General features: G+C 32.6%; 2 protein-coding genes and 1 pseudogene across 7 annotated transcripts; 1 reads left to right on the top strand and 2 right to left on the bottom strand.

The window, feature by feature from the left end:
- Window positions 1-2,383: 2,383 nt before the first annotated feature.
- Window positions 2,384-3,540, top strand: LOC149403015 (E3 ubiquitin-protein ligase MPSR1-like). The gene has a single exon (XM_089608180.1). The coding sequence runs from the start codon at window positions 2,732-2,734 to the stop codon at window positions 3,392-3,394; it is 663 nt and encodes a 220-aa protein (XP_089464306.1). The 5' UTR covers window positions 2,384-2,731; the 3' UTR covers window positions 3,395-3,540.
- Window positions 3,541-4,312: 772 nt separating this feature from the next.
- On the bottom strand, window positions 4,313-10,748 carry LOC149403014 ((R)-mandelonitrile lyase-like; annotated as a pseudogene).
- An 8,136-nt stretch (window positions 10,749-18,884) lies between these two features.
- Window positions 18,885-20,786, bottom strand: LOC149403013 (myb family transcription factor PHL8-like). Of its 6 annotated transcripts, none has more exons than XM_089610035.1 (7): window positions 20,601-20,786; window positions 20,252-20,402; window positions 20,071-20,147; window positions 19,908-19,968; window positions 19,676-19,757; window positions 19,507-19,579; window positions 18,885-19,411 (listed from the first exon to the last, which is right to left on the bottom strand). In XM_089610035.1, the coding sequence occupies exons 2-7, from the start codon at window positions 20,394-20,396 to the stop codon at window positions 18,911-18,913; spliced, it is 939 nt and encodes a 312-aa protein (XP_089466161.1). In that variant the 5' UTR covers window positions 20,397-20,402; window positions 20,601-20,786; the 3' UTR covers window positions 18,885-18,910. The 6 variants fall into 6 exon arrangements, with proteins under 6 accessions (XP_089466161.1, XP_089466164.1, XP_089466157.1 ...); XM_089610038.1 differs by having other exon boundaries at window positions 20,279-20,402; window positions 20,601-20,774; XM_089610031.1 differs by having other exon boundaries at window positions 20,252-20,786.
- Between the last annotated feature and the right edge of the window lie 3,799 nt (window positions 20,787-24,585).

Here is a 24,585-nt window from a genome sequence, read left to right as displayed (position 1 = left end):
GTAGTTTAAGTAGTAGTGTCTGCAGTCAAAAGTCTATGTTTATCTTGCTGAAAGCTATATCTAGATCGACTGTGACTCTACCTAACAATAACGTCATTCATGTTCATCATTATGGTGAAGTCAAAGTAAATTATGACATTGGCTTGCATGAAGTTTTATTTGTTCTCAATTTTAAATTTAACTTATCTATAAGTGCTCTCATTGAACATGATAATATTGTAGTCACTTTTACAAATTTTGGTTTCACTATGTATGATTTGCTTAAGAAGAAGATGATTGGCAAGGGTAATCGAGTGGAGGACTTGTATATACTGGCTCATGATCACGCTGAAACCAATGCAAAAATAAACATGGTGTCTGCAAGGACCTAACATAGTCGACTTGGTCACCCTTCTTTCAAGATAATCATTTCGTTTAAAAGATTTTACAGTTTAGTAACTCTAATCTCTCTTAACCTTGTAGTGTATGTCTCATGGCAAAACAACATAGACTTGCCTTTTATGATTCAGTCTATATTAGTAAAAATTTCTTAGCTTCTATACATAGAGATGTGTGGGGACGTTTTCACATCGTCTCATATAGTGTGATTACATGTTCTTTTTTTATTTTAGTTGTTTTACTTGGGTGCATCTCTTGAGAAACAAGTCTGATGTTATCAACATTGTTCCCAAGTTTATCTCTATGATTGAAAATCAAACTGGAAAAACTCTGAAAGGCTTTAGATCTGATAATGCCAAAGAACTCATGTTAACATATTTGTTTTGCTTCTAAAGGAATTTTGCACCCATTTTCTTGCGTTGAAACTCCACAGCAAAATGTTGCTGCACCTCGAACTCCACATCAGCAAGTGTGTCATAATCGCCTATGATATTTGAATAGCCATCATGCGCTTGGCCTTTTTCTATTTAACTATGTCCTCAATGCAATTGCGTGCATTCTCATATGCAGATTGAGCCACCTGTCCGGATTCCAAGATATCAATAACTTGTTTCTGCATCTTCATCAGAGATTCACTTGTGGCATTGAAGCAACTGTATCTCGTTCATCTGTTGAAGTCGAGTACAGAGTCATGGCTGCAGCAATGAGTGAGTTACTTGATCGCTTCCAACACTAATTCCAATGATTCTCCTACAATGTTTAGCATACTCGCTTTCAGACCAACATATAGGACAAATAGCATCAACATCCACAAATTTTGCACTTAAGTTTGTTTCCGTTATCAAGCAACCCGACAATGCTCTATATACATGTTTTTTTTTCCTTTGGGGGCTTTATTGAGATTTCGAATCATTCTTCAACATCATGAGTTAGCTCCGATATTCGAGGCCCCTTTTTGTTCTTGGATTAGTTTAAACGCTCTTTTGACCGTGTAGTTACCCTAATATTTCTTTCTCCATTTTCAACAATCTTCATCCTCATAACTACAAAGACGGATAAAGGGGATCAAGTTTGCATCATTGTTTTGGAACAAGTATTTGATGACCCTCTCATCTCACCCCTGTTGATCTAAAGCCAGTAGACTATTTACCATACAATTATCAAGGGTCGGGTGCATATGGTGTACATATATGGGTCTATAGGGTATGTGAGCCATGATTCATCAAGTACGTCGATAAATCAACCTGTCTACTTCAGCCACATCTAGCTTTTATGATCGATCTAGCTTCCTGAACACTTTGCCAAATGTAACTATGATTATCTCCTCATTCGGCTTTCAAGAAGGTTGATTCTCATATAATACTTGGCTTTGAAGATTCTCACCACCAATGAGTTTTTCTAGTTCATCAGTCGCTACCCTTGTTTACCAAAAAGAGCGAGATTGAAATCACGCAAATTTCGAAAGCTCATTCCTTTTCAGTTTTGTGCACCAAGAGCCAATTCCAACTCGTCGATTAAAGACCTCGGCCATTTAAAGTCGTTGACTTCAAATGGTATTTAAGTTTCTTATTGATTTATCGGTTATAAAAAGTTTCTTAATATTTGACTTTTGACATTTTTTTTTTCAAATTATAAGCGTATAGACTTATGATTATCTAACTATACTATTGATTAATTTTTGTTATATATATTATAGATGAAATCGGGATTTGGTCACTAATATATTATGGTAAGTATATATTTATTGTTAATGGTCTAAAAATAAAATGATATGATAGTTTTGACTTTGAGTATAATGGTCATTTAAAAAGTTGAAAGCAATCTTTTTCATAATAAAAAAAAGGCAATAAATTATTTGTGGAAAACACATCCGTCAAAACAATAGATTAAGATTACGTTTTTGCCATATACGAAATTAGAATAATATGTATTTCATAATATATAATGACAAAATTAGCAGTTCTAAATTCTAATAATTAAAAATGGATATAAAAAATTCACAAATATATAATATAAGTTACACGAAAACAGAGAGGAATTAAAATCTGACTCCGAATGAAAACGGCTCTTGGTTGAGACATTAAGATGAACATCAAGTTCCTGAACTTTCCTCTTCTCATAGTCATATTAATATAATATCCATATTTTATCAAAGCTACCAAAAACTTCCAGATCCTTCTACAATCTTCATCATCTTCTTCTTTATCTAATCCATGGGACCCAATTCATTTCCCCTAATAAATTTACCTCCAAATTTCGCCGATTCTTTCAAACAACAAAAAGAAAAAACAACACCCAAAAATTCACCTTTCATTCTCTCTCTAAAAAAAAGAAATCATCAGTGAAAGAAGCCATGGCTTCACAACCAGAGGCCTCGGAAATATCTTCGACGATCGAGAGACTGATGCGAAGCAGAGACATGTCTCTCTTCCTTCCTATCATCCTCGGCTTCTCAAACAACCTACAACAAAACGACGATCAAACCGACAGAGACGACACCACCAACAGGGTTATTCTGGTAAATCCGTTCACGCAGGGCATGGTGGTGGTGGAAGGAGCTTCGAGCCTGGAATCGCTGCTGAGAGAGATCGGAAACGGAGGCAAGGAAGGTCAACCGCCGGCGGCGAAGTCCGCCGTGGAGGCCTTGCCACGTGTCGAGATATCGGAGGAGAGCGGCGGCGAAGAGTGCGCGATCTGTCTGGAGGAGTTTCGCGTGGGCGATTCGGCGAAGGAAATGCCGTGCAAGCACAGATTCCATGGGGATTGCGTAGAGAAGTGGCTTGGGATCCACGGGACTTGTCCGGTTTGTCGGCACAAAATGCCAGTGGAAGAGGGAGAGAGTGAGAGCAAGAGAGGGGTTTCTTCTCAGAGAGAGATTTGGGTTAGGTTTTCGTTTAGAGACAATACAAGAAGAAGTGAAGAAGACGAAGAGGAAGTAGAAGAGGACGATGAAGAAGAAGAAGAAGAAGAAGAGCCGAATCAGAATGGCTTGACTGATCATAGCCATAGTGAATGAAGTTTGATATTTTTTATTTATTTAATTTTTTTTTTTGGGGGGGCAAAGATTGGGAAATTCGTTTTTTGTTTTTGTTTTGTGGTTATGAATATTTGTAATAAAATGTATAGAGGAAAAAAGTTGGCGATATATTTGTTATGGATTCATTCCTTTGATTTTTTTTTTTTTTTTTTTTTTTTTTTTTTTTTTTTTTTTAAGTTTCATTTGTAAATTTATGGTACATGAAAAAGTAAAATATGTTGGTGAGACGATTAATATGAAAACAATTAGTTGTTAATTAGAGAGAGCAAGAAAAACAACTAATAAAATCAATTTATGTTGTAGTCGGTTTCTAAACTTCTTTGAGCATTCAATGTGAGAACTAAGGTTCTGATTTTTGTGACTACCACTCGAGGGAACTACTAGATATTGGCTATGTTTGGTTCAGCTTATTAAGCTTGATTTTAGCTTTTTCTAAAAGTTAAATCATATTAAAATATTTGGTAAAATTGCTTTTTCTAAAAGCTAAAAAGTGTTTTTGAATATTTTAACTAAAAAACCAAAAGTTACAATTTGTAGCTTTTATACGTAGCTTTAGTTTTTGGTTTGTAGTTTCTCTCTCTTGACTTTTATTTTCTCTTACACTAACTTTTAATTCTAATTATCTTTATATGCTTTTATCAAATAATTTTTTTGACGTCACCAAAATTTATAATTTATTTTTTACATTCTATAGACACCCACTTTGATATATTTTTTATATACCAAAATATATCTTATTTTTATTATTAATTACATTTTATATAAATAATTATTACAAATAAATATTAATATATATTTTACCAAACACTAAATCAGCTTTTGTTAACAACTACAGCTATTTTACAATAGTTTACCAAACACTCATCTGTTTTTTAAAACAACAGTTTTTTCGTACAGCTATTTTAAAATCACTTTTTTAAAAAGCAAAGCTATGCCAAACGCAGCCATTCTCTCCTCAAGAATCTTCAACCCTTGGGTACCTCCCGAACATCAAGAGTGTGGCCATCGGATTCATCTCCGGTGACTAGGACAAAATTGAACCGTCGATGACTCTCAAGCCGCCCTTGACCCCTAAAACACGATAATCTTTGTCCACCACCGACCCCACCGCACACCCATTGTGGTAGTGGTAGAATTTCTTCACATTGCTCTTGCATAGCCTTCGAATGTGCTCCTTCGGGGCGTCCATTAGGTCTTCCTTATGAGCCGTCTCTATTCTCATCCTTGTCCAAAACGATGAGATTTTTCGAGACTGCTCCGAGCATCGTGACGAGCCTCATGCACCCGTCCAAGTCCTCGGCCTTAGAAAGGTAGTTGAAGTACACTCTTGGGTTCATCCTCGGGTCGATTCCATTCAGGATCAAACTCCCTCTTGACTTGACGAATGCGAGCTTGGTGGCAACAGGGACGATTGACGTGTTTGGGCTTATCGTGTAGATCCCGGCTTCGATGATGAATTGGGTGTCTTCGATGATGCCCACGACTTGGGGCATCTCCGAGTCCCGCTTGTGGAAGTCGAAATCGGCGAAGAAGGCAAACGTTGGGTTGTCCTTTATTCTATGCCCGCCTTCCTTAAGGTCGACTTGGAGCGAGATGTTTAGGTTTTTGAGGTGGTTGAAGGAGCCGATGCCGCTCAACATTAGGATTTGGGGGCTTCCTATTGCGTTGGCTGAGAGTATGACATCACCGACTGTGTTTGGATTGTGGAATGCCTTGTAGTTCGAACGTGAAGTGTCATTGCTCTTCATGAACATAATTCCATGAGCCGATTTATTGCTAGTGTTGCCTGCGAAAAATTTGATTAATTTTTTTTTTTGCCGAAGAGTTGTTTGAACTTGGTTAAAAGTGATATTAGAGGCGGGTCTTTTAAAAAAAAAAAAAAAGAATCATTAGAAAATGTTTTAGAATAAGACTTGTTATGTTTATTTTATAAAATATATATTAAAAAAAAACCAAGACGAGTCAAGGTTAGGCTTTTTCAAATTATATATATTAGAAGTTTAATATTCCTAAGTCTTTTAAGAATTAGAAAAAAAAAAAAATTAGATCGGACTTGTCCAAAAGAATAGTTTAAATTCGGTTTGTTTAGAGCATCTTTAATGGTAAGCTAAATGTCATTTTAGCTTATCAAGATACATAGTTCTCATTGGTTGAAAAAAAATGGGACCCATTTTTTGCTAAGCTAATGGTTAAGCAATTAGCTCTATAGAGCTAATTTGTTAAGCTAAATCAATAGCTAATAGGCAAAATAATGGTAAGCAAGTAGCTTAAAACTTTTGCTATTTACTAGCAAATCCCTCAAATTACTAAGCAAATGACCATTAAAGACGCTCTTCGACTCCATTTAAAATCCAAAAAAACATAAAGAGGGAAAAACTAGAATTCTTTTTATTTTCATTGTGTAGTTTTGATTTAGAGAAAATAGAAGGGAAAAAATATGAGAAAAATCATAAAGAAAAATTTATACGAATTGGGCTCGCATTTGTGTCTATTTTCTCACTTCCTTCTCTCTCTCTCATGTTGTTGATCTTCTCTTCTATTTACATTCAATTTTCCTTTTTTCCCGGTATTTTCATTCTCTCACGTTTTGCACTAGATTAAATTATACCTTGGTTACCCTTAACTCGAAAGAGGATCTTCTTTACCGTCGCATTCAAGAGGACCATTATGTTTTCGGGATTTCCACCCCGTAAAAGCTCCACCAAGGAGTGCCTAACCCATGAGCATCATAAATGCTCGTCCCAAACTTGGCCCCCTCGACGTGCTCGAGGGTGTACCCATTGCACGGTAGAACCTCAGTCTCAACTAGGTCGTCCTTCACCACGCGCTGCCACTTGGTCACAGCCTCTGGCTCGAGTACGACCCTCGACTTGACCCACTCATAGGCCTTCCTTGCAGCCCCCTCGTCCCACCTGGCCCGCCTCAAGAACTTGCAGCTGGCTCGGCTGTAGAACCCTCCGTTGATGGCCGAGGTCCCACCCAGGACTCGGCCCCGATAGTCGGGGACCCCATCCTCGAACACGAATCTCTGTGCGGCCGATGTGAACTCGTCTGCTTCGAGGAGAGCGAGACCGAAGTGCTTCTTTTGCGACAATTGCAGGTCCTCGTAGGGCGAGCCGCCTCGTTTGACCACGGGCACATAGTACTTCTCCGAGAGCATTGCCCAGCGGTCCCATCTCTGACGATTATGTAATCGAACATCTTTCCAGTTATTTCACCCGCTTTGGAAGTTATTCGAGGGAACGGTCTCTCTACCACATCAAAATAAATAATGTCAACAACATACTCATATAATAAAAATTAGACTAAAGTTTGATAATGTTTATTTCAGTGACTTCCATTGACTTCAACATTTTTTTTAAACCCTCACTTTTCTTCTTCTATAAATATCACTCTCATTCACATTATTTCCTCACAACCTTCTCATATAATCTCTTATCCTACTCTCTTCAACTACTCTTCTCTAACTCTCATGCAATAGTCTCATATATTTATTTTTAGTGTAAAGTTTCTAATTTAATTTTCATATATAACTTTATTATATAGTTTTGATATATAGTTTTAGTAAAAATTATCTTTTTCTCCACCTTTTTTTTTTCTTCTTCATATATAGTTTGTAATATAGTTTTACGATGTAATTTTCATATATAAATTTAGTATATAGTTTGTAATACTTTATACATTAAAAAAAAAAGAAAATTATTTTACATTTTCTCACTTTTACATTCTAGTCTTTATTTAAGAAAACATTATATTTTAATATTTTTAAATAATATTTATTTTAATTATTTTTTATGTATGGAAATAAAAAATTCCAACAATGAAATTGATATTTCCTTTCTATAACGAGTGAAATTTCGATCAATATTGAAAAAAAAGTTAAACACGAAATTTCGTGTCGTGTCTGGTGGAAAAGGATTTGCACTTCCTTTCAGAATCTCAAGATTTTATAATTTTAGAAGTCGTGGAAAGCGAAAATCCTCAAATCTAATATACTTCTTATAAGGCTTTGGTTTTAAAAAAATAAAATCACAAAATGGAAAAACATAGTAAACAACGTAACACACCTAAATAAGGATTTGCAAAAGAACACTCCAATAGGAAGAAGAGAGCGACGATAATCAATTTGCCGTGATGAAAGGATTGTGAGGACCTCATTTTTTTTTTGTTCCTCAGCTTTTATTAACTTTCTTGATTTGTTTCCTTTGCTTGGGTTGAGGCTATATATCTACTTCGGAGATGGTTTATAAATAGTAGCAAGTGGTTTATTTTGGTCTGTAACTAGGGAGTCATTAAAAATAGTAACACTCGGTCATTGCCTTTGTGATGGTTATGGTTTCTTTAGTGATTTCATTTGAATTCTTACGTTTACCATGTGACGACCCGACTTTTCGGACCGTCTTACTTATCTTACTTTTTTAAAAATTTAAGAAAATTTGAGAATATTTTTTTTTTAAACATAACTTAAAATATAAAGATTGAAAACTCATGACCTAAAAATAAATTTTCATTTAAAACTTGATGAACGAAAAACAACCAAAAAGTCGAAGTTGTATAATCGAAAATTAAAACCCAAAGATACCATTGTAAATAAATACCATAAATAAAGTCGTAACCTTTAACGGAATTGAAAAGCATAACTTAAACCATGAAAAATAAAACCTTGGGTTTGGATTATTGAAAAAAAACTGAAAGCAAAGCGGAAGTCTTTTATTTTCGAAAGCGGCAACCATAACCCAACCCTCTCGCTATCGTCGTCGATGATCCACTCTCCTCACTTGCTCATAGGTTGTTTACCTACAACACGGACGGATATACATAGGTGAGCTAACGCTCAGCGAGAATAACTATACTCACAAAACAAGAGTAATAAATATGCATAACCAGTTATTAGTATTTCACTTGCTAAACGGTGACACATGATATCAAATAGTAAGTCTGACATATTTTAATTCGGGGTCCCCTAAAGTAATCGTACTAATTTCAGTGTACACATTGGTAACGAACTATAGGGCTGCAACCTCCCATAGAACGTCTCATCTGTCTGATAAACTTGTGAGGAAATTCTCTAGGTTTGCCCTTGATTCGGCTCGAGAATATCCTCTAGTTACCTCCTTGGATCGAGGCGGTACGACCCTCTTATTTACTTGTTAATCTTATTACTTGATTACGTCAAATGCAAGAATAACATAATTTATTGACATACTTGATAACATGCTTAGAATAAGAACATATTGTAGATAACATGCATAATTGAATCATAACACATCATAAACACATGAATCATAATATATCAACATATCACACATATCAACACAATCAACATATAAAGTCACATGACACCACTAAAACAGATCGCATAGTCACTAAATTTTATTTTCGAACAAATCCGTGTTGTAGTGAGATTATTCTCACCTTCACTTCAGAAATCACGACCGTTGGTCGAGGACAACTCGGGAAAACTAAACGGGTCGGAAAAGCTACGCGGCTCGGAACCTAATCGATGGGAAAATATTATTAAGCTACTGTTGAAGAAATTCTAAAGACAACTCAGGTTCTGGAAATTCTCAGAAACGACATTCAACGTGAAATTACCAAAATACCCTTGGCTATTAGGGTTTCGGTGAAAACTAAAACTCTGAGAAAACTTCTGTAAAAATTCCAGTACGTATAAAATATAATTTTGATCACTTTTTGTAAAGGTACCACGGCCAAAATAATTATTTAACTATTTATTAAAAATAAAAGAAGTGCTAAAATCTAACTTTAAAATTTTTGCCAAAAACTGTCTGCGCACCGTTTTTAAAATAATCAGAAAATATTCTGTATTTCATAAAAATATTTTCGATTAAAGATTTAGATAGAAGACAGTTAAATCTAACATTTAAAAAAAGAATCAACGCAAAACCAAAACTTTTGAATCCACAGTAAACGTTTAAATTCTGAAAATCGGAAATAGGTCTTAAGTCTGCGCACTGATTTGAAAATAATCGGAAAATATTCTGTATTTCATAAAAATATTTTTCGATTAAAGATTTAGATAGAAGACACTTAAATATAACTTTTCCAAAAAGAATAAACGCAAAACCATACGTTTTCAAACCAGAGCAAGCGTTTTAAGAAAACGTTTTCAAGGAATCCGAACCAGATAGAAAAGGGAGCTACGAATTTCCAAACAAAGAGATGAATGAGAGAGGGAGAGCAGAGAAGAAGCGTTAAAAAAAAAGGATGAGATGTTTATATATGACTTAATTAAACCCTAAAAGCCCAAACCTTAAAAGCCCAAACCATAATCCTACTTATAATATTAATATATTAATTATTATTATTATTATTAAAAAACAAGATACATGGCTGATATATATGTATATAAGTAACTTTTATTTATATATATATACAAGCGGGATTCCCGCGCATTGCAGCGGACCGACGATATTTGTTACATTTTTATGATAATAAATTATACATATAATTTATAAATTTTATTTAAAAATAATAAATTGTCATGTTTGCAATCCGTACGGTTTAATACGTACATTCCTCATAAAAAATATTTCTTCACTTATAGATTCAGTTGGAGTTGTTGAGCTTCGTTGAGAAATACTCTCCAAACGGGTTTCAAAATCTTGTCGTTTTCTTTTGTCATTTTGCTGTGGAAATAAATTATTTATGTAAATAATGATAGAAGCCCAAATGTAGAGCAAATTCAGAAGAAAAAAAAATATCAGCCCAATAATCTTTTATTCACGACATTAAATGGAAACTGAAGCCCAATATTTAATCAAACACAAAAGCCCAATTAGAAAACCCTTCTGTATAAGTTTCCTTTCTTCGTTTCTTAGGGTTTCATCACATTCACAGCCGCATAAAATCTGATTCAAGAGAGAGAGAGAGAGACGAACTGAACTGAAAGAGAAAAAAAAATGCAAACATCGATCGATAGAAGGAAATCGAAAGAAAGAGATGGAAAAATAAAAAGAATGGCCAAGCGATTGTAATGAGGTAAAAATTCGATTTCATGGAATTTTTTCTAGGGTTTTATTCTAAGAACAAATTTGTAAGGGTTTTCTTGATCTTGTGATACAGATTAAAATTATTTTTCTTCGTCGTCGGTGTTGAATCATTGGCCAAATTGGGTCGGAATTTGGTTGTGAATATTGATGATGAGGAATGAAGGGCGGAACCGTACACTGTTTGGGATATCTCTGTCAGACAAACCCACGGTATTTGCGAGGTATTTTCCTTTTCCTTCTTTCTTTTTCATTTCCTTTGGCGTTTCATGATCTCGAGATGCTCTGAACATCGTCTCTTTTTGTTTCTTCTTTTGTTGCATTTTTATGTTTGATTGACTACAGAATAATTAGCTTACCTTAATATATATATATATATATATATATATATATATATATATATATATATATATATATATACACACACATTTGGTCTGTTTTCTCTTATGTGTTTGGTATTCGAACAAAAAGTAGAGTTGGTTAATTTTTACAGTAAATACAAAAAGAGAAAAGAGAAAAAGAGCAAGTCTGATTTAATTAACCTCATTTTGCTGTCTTGGGTTACATGGTTTTACTATATAGTATTCAGGTTTTTTTTCATCTATTCTCTTTATCTGTTTGTTGTTTAATCAATGGTTATGGCAAAAAATGATCTTGATTTATGTATTGAATTTAAAAACTTCTGATGAAAGACCTAATTGACAATGTAACTCATTTGGTAGTTACAAACTTTTGAGCGTTAAGTTTGTGTTCTGATCAATGAATGCTTCAAATAAGGCCTTTTTTCAACTTTGTTAAATAATTTATAGCGGTTTGATTTTCCGATTCGCTTGTTGTCCATGTTTGCTGAGCAATGATTACGGTTAATTGATAAACACTTACCCAGATGTCTAGATGTATTTGAATTGATCTATGTCTTCTGCATGTTCTGGAACAGTTTGGTCTGCCAACAGGTGGGAATTAGCTGAGAGGATTGAAGTGCTAAATGTGGGAAATGCAGGTGGGATTTAGCTGAGAAGCTATTCTTAGGGTTGAATGTGGGGGTCAGAGAATTTTTTATCTTGAAGATTTTATGGAGGACTCATGAATGAAGATGCATTGATGAAAAAAAAAGACAATGGTCCATATTTATAGTCAGTCTCGTAGATGATATTCACTATGGAATTTGAAAAGTTATTTTCCAGAAGAATCTTGTGAAATGTGGATGTCTGAGAATAAATCTAGGTCGTTTTTTATTTTATTCCAGAATAGTCTAGGTCGTTTTTTTTTATTCCAGAATAATCTAGGAGTGGAATTTTCGTAATTTTAGTTATTTTCAGAGGTAATTGTAAAAGTTTAATTAAAATGGCACAACATGTAATTATTAAGCTCTTAAAGGGCATTTTCGTCAATTTTTTTCCGGGTACTGTAGACTTAACAGGAATCTGAGTCTGTGTGAACAGTGATTCCTGATTCTCCTTTATATATATATATAATAATATAACATATAATAACCTATATTATATTACCTTATATAAAATAAAGTAATATGTATAACTTTATATATTTCGTTCGTTATCTTTATAAATAAAGCTATAATAATAATAATAATAATAATAATAATAATAATAATAATAATAATAATAATATATGTAAAGTATGTATATACATATCTTATTTATAATATATAATTTATATATATATATTATATTCATGTTTTGGTAATCTAAAGAGTATATTAAATAAAATTAAAACCCTAAAGCATACATACCAATAAACAAATCATTCACTACTATTTTACTAACAAAAAAGAAAAAAAAAATACTAACGTCACTCGAACACAAATATTTTAGCCTTTTAATTAAGCTAAAAAAATTTGGGATTTCACATACCCGTTATTTTCACAAATATATATTTGACAACCGTGATTGAAACATCAAGTCTAACAATAAAACAAATTACAAGGTCTGTTACATTAATTGACGATTTAATGTTGGCAAAATATTTAAAAATATCATAAAATATAATTTCGGATAGAATTAGACCTCGTTATAATTATTTTCTGGAAGCGTCACAGTTTCTGTTGTAACATATTGTGCAACAGTTACGACTCATTCACTTTGGGTTTTTCTATTTCGAATTGAAGTAAGATTCCAATGTGAATCGATGATATAATAGGATGGTGCTCTTAATCCGACTTCAAGATTCGTTTTGACCTAATATTCTCTACAAATAGGTCATAACCACACCATCTTCACTCACGTCTTTTGAGAGATTTATTCGAGTGATTAGCTGAGCTTAGAACGACCCGTGTTCAAGCTTTTAATGTGTCTTTTGTCTTTACTTTGTTGTCTATATTCGGATGATTGTATTAGAAGCATGATATTAGGTTTTTCCATTTGTATATTCGGGAAAACGTTTAGATGTCTCGGGAGAGATATTCTGTGAAAATCGAGGGGATCTCGAGTTTACGGGGAGCCTAAGTTGCTGTTGAAGAGGATAGACATAAGTTGGGTAGCTAGTGAAAGAGTCATTGAGTGTAAATCCTTATTGTGCCACGTTATCACAGTAAATTGCTTTCCACAAACCAAAAACCCTCCAAACGTAAGCACGACTTGCCGAACTAAGTAATCAATTGTCTATTTATTATTTTCGCACTGATATCGTTTATCTTTCGGTTCTCTAAATTTCAGCAATTGTCTATTTTCTGTTACAACACTTTTTGCAACAGTTGCGCAAAATTAGTAATTTTATTCACGTAAAAGAATACATATAACAAATTCATATAATTGCTAACAATAATTCTTTGTTCGATCGTGACCACGGTCATTGAATTTTTTACTTTAATTTACGAAATCGTTCAAAATATTACAACTGTTAATGTATTGGGTGTGTTGATCCTTTTTTTATATATAAAAAAACCAAGTCATACAAAGAATAATACCCCGTTGTTATACAGAAACCAACGGAATTAATGAACATGTACGAACCTAATAACCTATAAATCTAGCGTTGGTGCAGCTTGGTTCCTATACCTTTATATTTGCGACTTTGATTTTTTTATTTATTAATAATGATGTATTTATTCAAAAATAATTGTTACAAATTTATTAATATATTTATCTTGTAAAGTTGGCAGAAATTAATATTTGGATTAAGCAGCAACGATAAGGACTGAAATGACTAAAATAAAAAATTCAAAAACGATACCACAAATAATTCAAAGGCCATTATATTCAATCAATTGTTGGGATTTATGCACCGAAATCAGATTCTTGTTGTGGAGCTACGCATTGTGTATTCAATTATTATTGCTTACATGTTAAAGTGTGATTACTGATCTGGTCTACAAATAAAAAAAAATGTTTCAAAAGTCATTAGAACTTTAGAAGTCATGGAAAGCGAAAATTTTCAATTAAAGTCTATTAATCTAATATATTTCCAACAAGGCCTTGGTTTAGGAAGAAAAAAACATAACTGGAAAAGCATAGTAAACAAAGTGACAAACCTAGATCAGGATTTGCAAAAGAACACTCCAATTGGAAGAAGAGAGCGACGATAATCCATTTTCCGTGATGAAAAACTTGTGAGGACTTCATTTTTTTTTCTTTGTATCTCACTTCTTTTAAGTTTCTTGACTTATTTCGCATGGGGTTGGGTATCAAGGATAGTCCCACATAGACTGGGTATTACGATCATGGGCTCTTTATAAAGCTTGTGGGTTACTCCTCTAATTACCAAGCTTGGTTTTAGATGAAACCCTACACCTTTAAGATGGTATCAGAGCGGGGCCCATTCTCGGTTGTGGGCTACCTGATCGGGCCTATACTTCACGCTTCTAGTGCCTGTGTCAATGTGTGCATGTGCGCGTGAGGGGGTGTATCGATGATAGTCTCACATCGACTGGGTATTACGATCCTAGCCTCTTTATAAAGCTTGTGGGTTACTCCTCTAATTACCAAGCTTAGTTTTAGATGGAACCTCACACCTTTAAGATCACCAACAAGCCTTATAAAGAGCCCATGATCGTAATACCCAATCGATATGGGACTATCCTTGATATTTTGGGACTTATAAATAGTAGCAAGTTGTTTATTTTTGTCTGTAATTTCGGAATCATTAATAACACTAGGTCATGGTCTGTGTATGATGGTTGTTTCCTAGTGATTTATTTTCAATTTTTACGTTTTCAAGTTAACCCGTTATTTCACAACAACAACAACAAAAAAAACAAGAAATTTGACAACCATTATCCTATTTTGTTGACTCATTTGTTTTTCGTTTACACATATTTCTTCGTACGAAACATGCCTCTCACATGCAAATTAATTAAAGTACAAGTGTAATTATTATCTATTCATTGCATGCATTTAGATTACTCTTGCCGACTAAAAATATAATGTAATATGTTGTGCTAAATATTTCAAAAGTGAAGAAAAACGACGAGTACCCACGGCAAAAAACGACCGTAAGAAGGGAAGGCCCATTCTCAGCGGCCCAAATTGAGTTCCACTACCAAGAGCCCCCCCAGAGGAAAAACTCCGCCCCATCAACATTAACTTTCAAAACACCATAAATTGGATCTCATTCACTCAGTTTGAGGTAAACTAGTTCTCTCACTCAAGATAAAACTATGTCAAACTTTCAACTCTTGATGTCTTTCGATCAAACACACTTGAGAAAAAAAAAGTATCAAGACAAGACCCCTCTCTTTGCATTACACTTCTATTAATGTTGAGCATGTTAGGATTATGTTAGTGTGTGAACCCTAATCAGTCGCCGAGCTGACGAACTGAAAACTTATAAACGATGATTCGCGGATCGATATGTGTGCTAATTAGCCCTAACATTTTTTTTTATAAATACCATGTGCGCCGATTACTTTTGTTGAGTGCAAGCGAGTTGTAAACACATTTTCTCTCAAGTTTGGGTTTAGTGAGAATCTGCAGCTGCAAAGTGGATGTAATTTTCGCATGAAAAGTGAACCACTATAAATTTGTGTGTGTTATTTGTTCTTTGTATATTGTTCGTTTTCTGATTTTTAGGTCAGACTTAGCATAATATGAATAAAGTAAGCGATAAAGAAAGAATGAGATGCATTAAAAAAAGGTATTAGAGTTTTTTACTAAGTCAAAGAAAAAATCAAGCTTCTACATTGATAAATTTTTTATTTTTATAAGAAATGGTAAACCTGATAAAAAAAAATTGTAACAGTTTCCCAATTTTTAATATGAGATAAAAAGTACTCATTCTTCTTTTGAGCCTTTCTTTCCAATTTTTTGTGAGAGATTTTCAGGTTATTTTTTTTTAAATATCATGAACATTGTTTGTTAGTTTACAAATTGTGTTTACAACTAGTGATAGTGGTTTATTTCAAGAATAACGTTAAAACTGTCCACACCAAAATGACACGTCAATTTTAAGGGAGAGTGAGCATACTAGCCCAATCAACCCACCAATATTAGGAAAATAGCTCAAGTTTGAATAAATTAAGTGGATAGCCTAATTAATATTTCACAACCTAAATTACCCTCATATATAAGAGCAAAACTCAATTCTCCCAAAACCTAAACCTAAACTCGTTCTCGTCTTCGTCCATTTCACGCCACTAATCCACTTCATGCCGCCGATCGCCACCGATCCATTTCACGCCGCTGCGTCGTCGTCGATCGTTGTCCATCCTCGTTGCTTATCCCTAACACGTCGCCGGGGAGATCCGCCATAGACGCCGTCAAGATCCGCCATAGACGGCGTCGATTCCGTCGAGCTCCGACGGCGGCGATGCTCGACCTCACCGGAACGAACCAGATTGACTCGAAAATCGGCTGCGGGAGAGGAATCGGCGGCGGAGAGGAAATCGGCGGCGATGGAGGGGATTGAGGAGAGGCACTTTGTAAATTCGCGAATCGGTTCTACTGGAGTGAGTTAGGTTAATTAATTAACTGATTCGTGAAGGATTTGAAATTCACAAAAAATTTACGAAAATAATAACTTAAGTCAATTGATATTCAAAGCATTCAATTAATTAACCTAATTCTGAATTCAATCATTTAGTAAATTAGCTTTACTCACAAAAAAATCAGAACCTAAACTAATATTCAACCAATAAGTTAATTAATTAACCTAACTCACTCCAGTAGGTTAATTAAATTAACCAATTCGCGAATTTACCAAGGGCATTATGGTCTGAGCCGAAAATATGGGCTATTTGCTTAATAAAATGAAACTTGGGCTATTCCCCCAATAAGAATGACAAACTTGGCCATCATGTATAAGAGTATCCTCAATGCTATCATGTACAACAAATTTCACCAATTTTAAGCTAGACCATCATGTATAAGAGTATCCTCAATGCTAACGTTATATTTAGTGTAATTTTTACACCAAATATAATGTAACTTTTACACCAAATTTTTATTTTGCTCCAATGGTATCATTCTATATCCTACACTAAAGATAATATTTTAAGAATATATTTTTTTATATTAAATTCCTTAATTTCATTAGTTACTAATTATATGTCTAATTATATATATCATAATGTAATTATATTTACTTATTAATTATGTGTAACATTTAGTATAAATTAATAATACATTATTTGGTATAAAAGTATATAAAAAAATTACTATAAAAACTAGCATACTAAATTATTTGTGTTGTATTGAAAGAAATAATTTATATTATATTTATTTCTAATCATGGATTATGAATTAGTTAGATTAAGTAATGATTAAATATTTGGTGTAATTTTGACATCACATATAAAATTTTGGAATTTTTACTATTGGAGAACTTTATTTATAGAGTTTTAAAGTTCTTCATTGAAAATGCTCTAACAACAATAAATAGTCCGAAAAAATGGGAAAATAATACATATATACCTTGTGTTTTAGTGAAATGTAGAATTTAACCTTTGATTTTCAAAAATGTCGAGTTCATACCATCTGTTTAACTAAAATGACGAAATTATACTCTGAAATAGATGACAGTGTCTCAAATCTCCCTTACATTGATATTAACTCTTAAATAAGAAAAACCGAATCAAATCCAAACCAGTTTCCAAACTTCCAAATTCCCAATTTTGAAATAAAAATAGCCCTAAATTGAAATTAAATAATAAAATTCATATCTCACATGAGATGACTTCATTCCGTGTTCGAATTCCAACTTTGAATCATGGATTCTCTGTTCGAATATGTGATTTTGATGACTATCAAATGTTGATTTTTACCTCATTGCCTATTTATGTGTTATTCACGATTAATAGACTGTTGTTTATTTTTTAATTTTTTAAATAAATTATATACGCAAATGAATAAAGATAATTAGTGTTTACATATAAATATTATAGTCAACATCAATAAAAGTCAATAAATATTCAATAAAAAAAAGATTCGTGGCACTGTTGTCTATTTCAGAGTATAATTTCGTCAGTTTAGTTAGACAGATGGTAAGAACTCGACATTTTTGAAAATCAAAAGTTAAACTCGACATTTCATTAAAACACAAAGTATATATGTGTCATTTAAAAAAAAAAAATCAATAACTTATATAAGTAACGAGAGTTCTGATCAACTAATATATACAATATTATTCTTATATTTTCTGCAAAAAGTTATAAATAAAAATAGAAGACTACATTAAATAAATATAGCCTTAGTGGAATGAAGATGTTGGGCTAATAAGATAAAACATGGGCTCACAAATAGCCCACAAAAATGGCCATAAATAATATATCTTGTTCATGGAAATTATTATATTTTTTAAACTAACTGCGAAATAGCGCATCTAAAACTTCTATTGTAAAAAATTTATTTTTCAAGCTATAAATAATTATATTTTCTTTATGTTTATAAAAGAAATTGTAAAAATATTTTTTTATGAGAAAGTTTTATTGAAATATAATCCCAAATAACTTTTTACATTTTAGAAAAATATAATTTTATATAAGATTTAAAACATCACTTATTATAAAACTATATTTAATATAAAAAAACTATTATTATAATTTTCACATATTTCTCCCTTACTTTTGTCTTCACTTTTTTTTTTTCTTTTTTTTTTTTATCATTAATATTGACGAAAGTGAAAGCGAAAGTGAGCATTAAAACAAAACTAGCAGTACTGTATATATATTGCTATTTAGTATCATCCCAAAGAGGTAAAAAGATAAACGTACCACTCATCATAACAACTCAAAACTATATATATATATATATATATATATATATATATATATATATATATATATATATATTATGTTCTTTACCATATATGTAAAACCAAAAGTTCTCACATATTCATACACATTGACAATATGCATAACTATATTCATATACACAAAAGATTTCAACAATCAAGTTTGACCCCCCATAATAATATGCACCGTAATTAATTGATACGTATAAAAATATGACTCAAATTAATAAATAAAAAACCTCTAAAAAGTCCATACACGCATTTGATTTTCCTCCTCCTTTTTTTTTTTTTTTTTTTTTACTTTTTATATATCTACGTCATTTTGATACTTGGCGTTCAGGTCAATGGTCCTCAATCGGTTCGTTGACCTCTTAGAAACCGGTTGCTCTACACAAACTCCATCAAAATTTCTCTTCCTATTCCACCATTGTGACCTCTTTTTAGGCAATAATTCACGATCATCATCGTCGTCATCATGATCGATCCTCGTCGTTTTATCGTCTCTCCGACCGGAGCTCTCTGAGGATGTGAGAGAGCTCTCCACGGAACACAACGTGCCTCTCCTATGCCTTCTCATTATTCCGACTTGGTCAAGCTGGTCCTTTGACTCGGTCAACTCCGAGAGAGAGGAGCTCGGACACCCGGCGGCGTTGACCAGCGAGACGAGCCGAGAGAGCTCCGATCTCGCGAACTCTACGCCGAGCGAGGAAGATGTATAGCCAGCTAGGGTTTCTTGTGCCTTCTTGAGCACTGATTGGAGATATTTCCCTTGTGCCTCAATTCTCAGCTGAAGATGCCTCTGAACCTGAAAGTAAAAAAAATAAAAAAATTAATAATTAATTATATTATATGCATATAATATATGGCTTTTGATTGAGATAGGTATAAATTGTGTATCACCTCAATTTGTTCATGGAGTTTCCTTTGCACTTCCATTTGCAATTGAAGAGCCTCAGCTATCTTCACACCTCTGCTACAAAACATAAAAAGCATAGAGTTAACCTTTTTTTTTGGTTTAAAAGGTTTTCTTTTTTATTGAATTAATTAGTATTGAACAGAATATTATTACTCATGAATCTGAGTCCGAGGTTCATCATTGATTTCCAAACTGAAATTACGTCCTTCACTGGTCTCCTGAACTTCAACATAATCTGAATTCATAAAATGAAATAAAAATAAAAATATATAAGAGATCTTTTTTTTTTTTTTTTTTTTTTTTTGAAGTTTATCATGATATAAATAAAATCTATAAATATATAAGTTGTCATAAAAAAAATTCAATTTTTTTGTTCAAACTTTACCTTCTTGTTTAATATCCTCAGAGCAGTTCTCAGGCTGTGTGCTTTTTCCAAGCCTGTATTTCTGCCAACAACAACAAGGAAAAAAAAAAAAAAGCACGTATAAACTTAAGAAGAAAAAAAAAATCAAATTTCAAAACATCTTATCTATGATCAATGAACTCACCTGTAAATGGCTCTTTAGGTGGTACAAAGTGAGACCAGGAATTCCCATAACTCTCATTAGACTCTTTGGTGTAGCCTCTGATTATATATCATGCATACAAAATTCACCAACATAAATATAAACACAAACACACACACACACATATATATATATATATATATATATATATATATATACATACCATATTGATGGGCGTAAAAGAACTTACTTTCTGGTCCACCGAGCTGATTGACTCCTTCAACAAACCTCAAATGAAGCTCTGAAGTCCATTTGAGCCTTGGCTTGGCATCAGTGGACAACACCAAATTCATATTCTGATTTTGCATATTATTCTTCAAAAATACAAGCAAAGGAAGGATTGAAGAGTTTGTGACGATGAAACTTGTATAACATGTAGTAATAAAAATTAATAAATTATAACGAAAAATATAAAGTGTTGGAGACCTTGTTGTTTTGTTTATATACATAAATTAATTAACTTATGTTGTTGTTGTTGTGGGTTAAATAAGAGAGTTGTTGCAGTGTCTTATGTTCTCACTCCATATCTGGAAACATAAGTGGGTCTATGTTTGGAGGGAATATATGCCATGAGCTGTGCCTAGCTCTCTCTCTCTCTCTCTCTTCCTTATTTCTTTCTATCATCTTCCATTTCACACCAACTTTTCTTTCCTTTTATTTTCTTTTGAATATAATAATCATAATTTTTAAATTCTCAATTATTTATTTTTTTTGCTTCTTTGACTTGAAAGGAGTTGCGAGAATCTCTGATGCAGCATTAACAGAGAAAGCATCACACTTCAATTTGAGTCTTAAAAGGAGAGAATAGAGAGAGATTAAAAGTGCATGGTTTGTTTTTATCTTCTCTCTATATTATTGTGAGTGATTTTTCATCCACATATACGCATGTATATGTATGTATGTATATTGTATATATAAAAATCTTTCTATTACTCTCCTTGATTCCCTGCTGAATTAGGTAGCCCCACCATGATGAATAATGGTTACAACTTTACTAACATCATGAGAAGCTTTCAAAGGGCAAAGCAAAATAAAATTAATGGATGAGAATATTATTGTTAATAATAATAATAATAGCAACAAACGACTACAATAATTCTCATAACAATGATATTTTTTTATGGAGATGCTATAGTGGATATTTCCTTTGGGGGAGTGAAAGGGAAAACAAGCCAATTGGGCCATTCTTTATCTCTTTTTTTTTTTTTTTTTTCTTTATCTATCTCAAACTTTATTTATTATAATTAACTTTTACGAGGAGGGTGTGGTGTGATTGGCAGATTCTTTTTGTTTTTGTAGGGAAGAAGGAATCAAAGAATCTAACAATAGATTTTAGGACCTAAGCCATAACCTGTATTTCTTTCTCCTTATATTAAGCATAAAAGTACTGATAGTCTTGTGAGGAAATTCAAAAGGTGAATAAAAACAATCCCTTTGGAAAGATGTTGCAAATTCCTGTACAATGACAACCCTACAGTATATGCTTCTTTTTTTTAGATGTAGAAATTAGAGATTACATATTAATTTGTACGTGTTGGATAGATTATCCATTTGAAAGTGGAATCTGAGGCCCTGAATTTCATATGCAAGGCTGTCAAAGAGACTATTAATTGGCTTAACATACAGCACAGTGACCCACAATAAGTACCATCACCAATCTGTGATATATTCCTTCCTTCCCTGCCGTCCAATCAAATTTGTAATTTTTTGTGTCAAATAGTTTTCTCTACGTATAATCTGTTATATAGAAATCAATAACTCTATGTCTGAATGAAGAAAAAAAAATGTGGAAGATTTTTAGGAATGGGCTGAAGATTCAGATAACCATTAAAAAAAAATTTAAGTTACCAAAATTAACTACACTATTTAAAATCATTTGTAGACATTAAGTTGTAAACATACTAGTTCGAATGCTGAAGATTCAGTTAACCTTTGACCATTATTAGGTTAACCAAATTAAAAAATTATTTTTAAAAATAATATGTTTAGTTATAATTTATAAAATTAATGTATGTATTTATATAACTAATTTTATCAAAAATATTTTTAATTTCCAAATGAAATTTAATTAAATTTCTATATTTTAATGGCTTGATATCATTATATAAAAATTTTACTTTCAATCAAATTAATCACAAAATCTCTGTTAGCCGCGATTTATCGGGATAGAATTAAACGAACACTTAATTTTAATCAAAATTTTGAATAGTTTTCATTGAAAAAGAACATCAAAATTCTCCATGTAACCGAATCTTCACCTTATACAGAGAAATAATATTTCCCATAAGATAACACTAAAACGGAACTTTTGAATATATATATATATATATATATATATATATATATATATATATATAATGTTCATTTAATAAATTAACATTTGTATAAGTGGGCTTACATTTTTCTAAAAAAACATTTGCGATCTCGTAGGTTTGAACTCTCGACTTCACTTAGAACATGGTATAAAATCAACTTTTTAGCAATATTTCTCTTATTTATGAAAGGTAAGAATAATTATGCTCAAAGCAGACTGTTAGAATTTTTCGTTTAGAATTATTTTGTTCTAGTGAAAAAAAATTAAAGGCCCTAATTTTATTTGTTCCAGCTTTTTAGTAATACCATTTTATAAAAAGGTATGATTAATTACATCAATAACGTGTCCTAAAAATTTACGCGTTTAAAACATTAATACAAAATAGAAACCCAAGAGCTTAGTTTGGGTAGCAAGATCTTTTGCCTGTGAGGAGACCTTTGCGAGAAGGTGAGGGTTCAATCCATGGGCTACACAATATTGACGTCTGAAGTTTATATATTGTGCTTAAATATTTAATGTAATTGATGATATGATATATTATATAAAAATTGAATTATTCGAAAAAAAAAAAAGAAGAATACAAAATAGAAAATCCATGATATGGTTTGGAGATTAAATAATATCGATATTGGTACATAGAACAATCATTGTCATTATTCCTTCTCATATTGCGTCTCACATAATTGGCATTTTGTTAGCGTGAGCATCACCACTACATATTTGATCATATAATAAAACTACTGAAATCTAATATTAAAAAAAATGGTATCTGAGAGAGCTGGCAAATATAAGCTATATTTTGAAGGGGGATTAGAGAATGGAGCACGTTCTTAGATTTAATAACTATAAGATTATTACTAAGCCAGGTGAAACCCTAATTTCTACTCGACGAATTCATTTATGTATTTTTCCGTAAGAAAGTATATTCCAACATGTTCCAACATAATTATCGTACCGTCATTATATTCCAACCTGTTCCAATTACAAAATTATATCATTATTTATGATAACTAGCATGATTTAGTGGTAATCACACACATATTTCGTTTGAGAGGATCTTGAGTTTAAGTTTCATAAACTGCAGAAATGCATGCCCCCGTAAAATTTATCTTATTTATGTAATATTGGGAAATAATAACACATATGTTTGTCATGTTAATATATCATGTAATTTTGACCAATAACTCACTTTTAAAAAAGGGTTATATAGGTGTATAGTCATTTTTGCTATAGGGGATTTAAATTTAGCCAACTTTTTGTTAATTTTTAGTAAATAGTCACACCAACCAATTTACAAGATGTAAAAAGACCAAACCAGCCTCAGTTTGAATCCCGCCCAAATTGAACTAGATATTAATTAATAATGACAAATATTTAGTCAATAACTGCTCCCGCTATTCGAGATAAGAAAATTAAATCCCCTTAAATGAGGTAATATGCAACCTCTCTCTCTCTCTCTCACAATCTCACCGCTGAAAAAAAAAAATAAAAAAAAAAAAAAAAAAAATCTCTCATTTCTGAACGAGATCTTGGCCGCGAGAAACAGCCCCGGCTTCGAAGAACTCGCCTTTTCCGGCTAGATGAGTCCTCGCTTTCTGTGCCGTCTCCGACTCCAGCGTCCTCCGCCACGCGCGCTCTCTCTTCCTGTGGGTTTTGGTCACAGTCGCATGCATAATGGCTCTCGTCGGCGAACGGGTTTTGGTCGACGCACCGCGACGATGTCAGCGTCCTCCGCCACGCGCGCGCTCTCTTTCCGATTTCGTTCGCTCGATTAATCTTTGTTTTTATTTTTTTTTATATCTGTTGAGATTAGAACTGATTAGAGCCTTGATTCTGATATATCTGGATTGATCTTTCAAGTTATAATGGCTGTTTGGGTATTGAAAGTTTATTGACAGTTTTTTTTTTGGGTTGTTGCTCACATTTTGATTTAGCTTCGGCTTAGGTTGGCTTGACTTGGGATAAATGTTGGATTACAGTGACAGTGTTGTTGTTATTTATTCAATAATGGTGTATGTTCGTGTAAATACAAAGCATATTTACAGTATGTTTGTGTAAATAAAAAACATATTTACAGTGTATTAGTGAATTTCCATAATGAATAAATGAAGAATATATTTACAGATTTTATCCATAATGAATTTCCACGAAAATAGAAACTAATTACCTAAAGTCAACGCTGA

The sequence above is a fragment of the Urtica dioica genome, chromosome 3, assembly GCF_054948205.1.
Source record: "Urtica dioica subsp. dioica isolate 48M chromosome 3, U.dioica_male_clone48M_v1_H2, whole genome shotgun sequence".
Lineage (NCBI taxonomy): Eukaryota > Viridiplantae > Streptophyta > Magnoliopsida > Rosales > Urticaceae > Urtica > Urtica dioica.
This window is presented reverse-complemented; position numbering and strand designations above follow the sequence as displayed.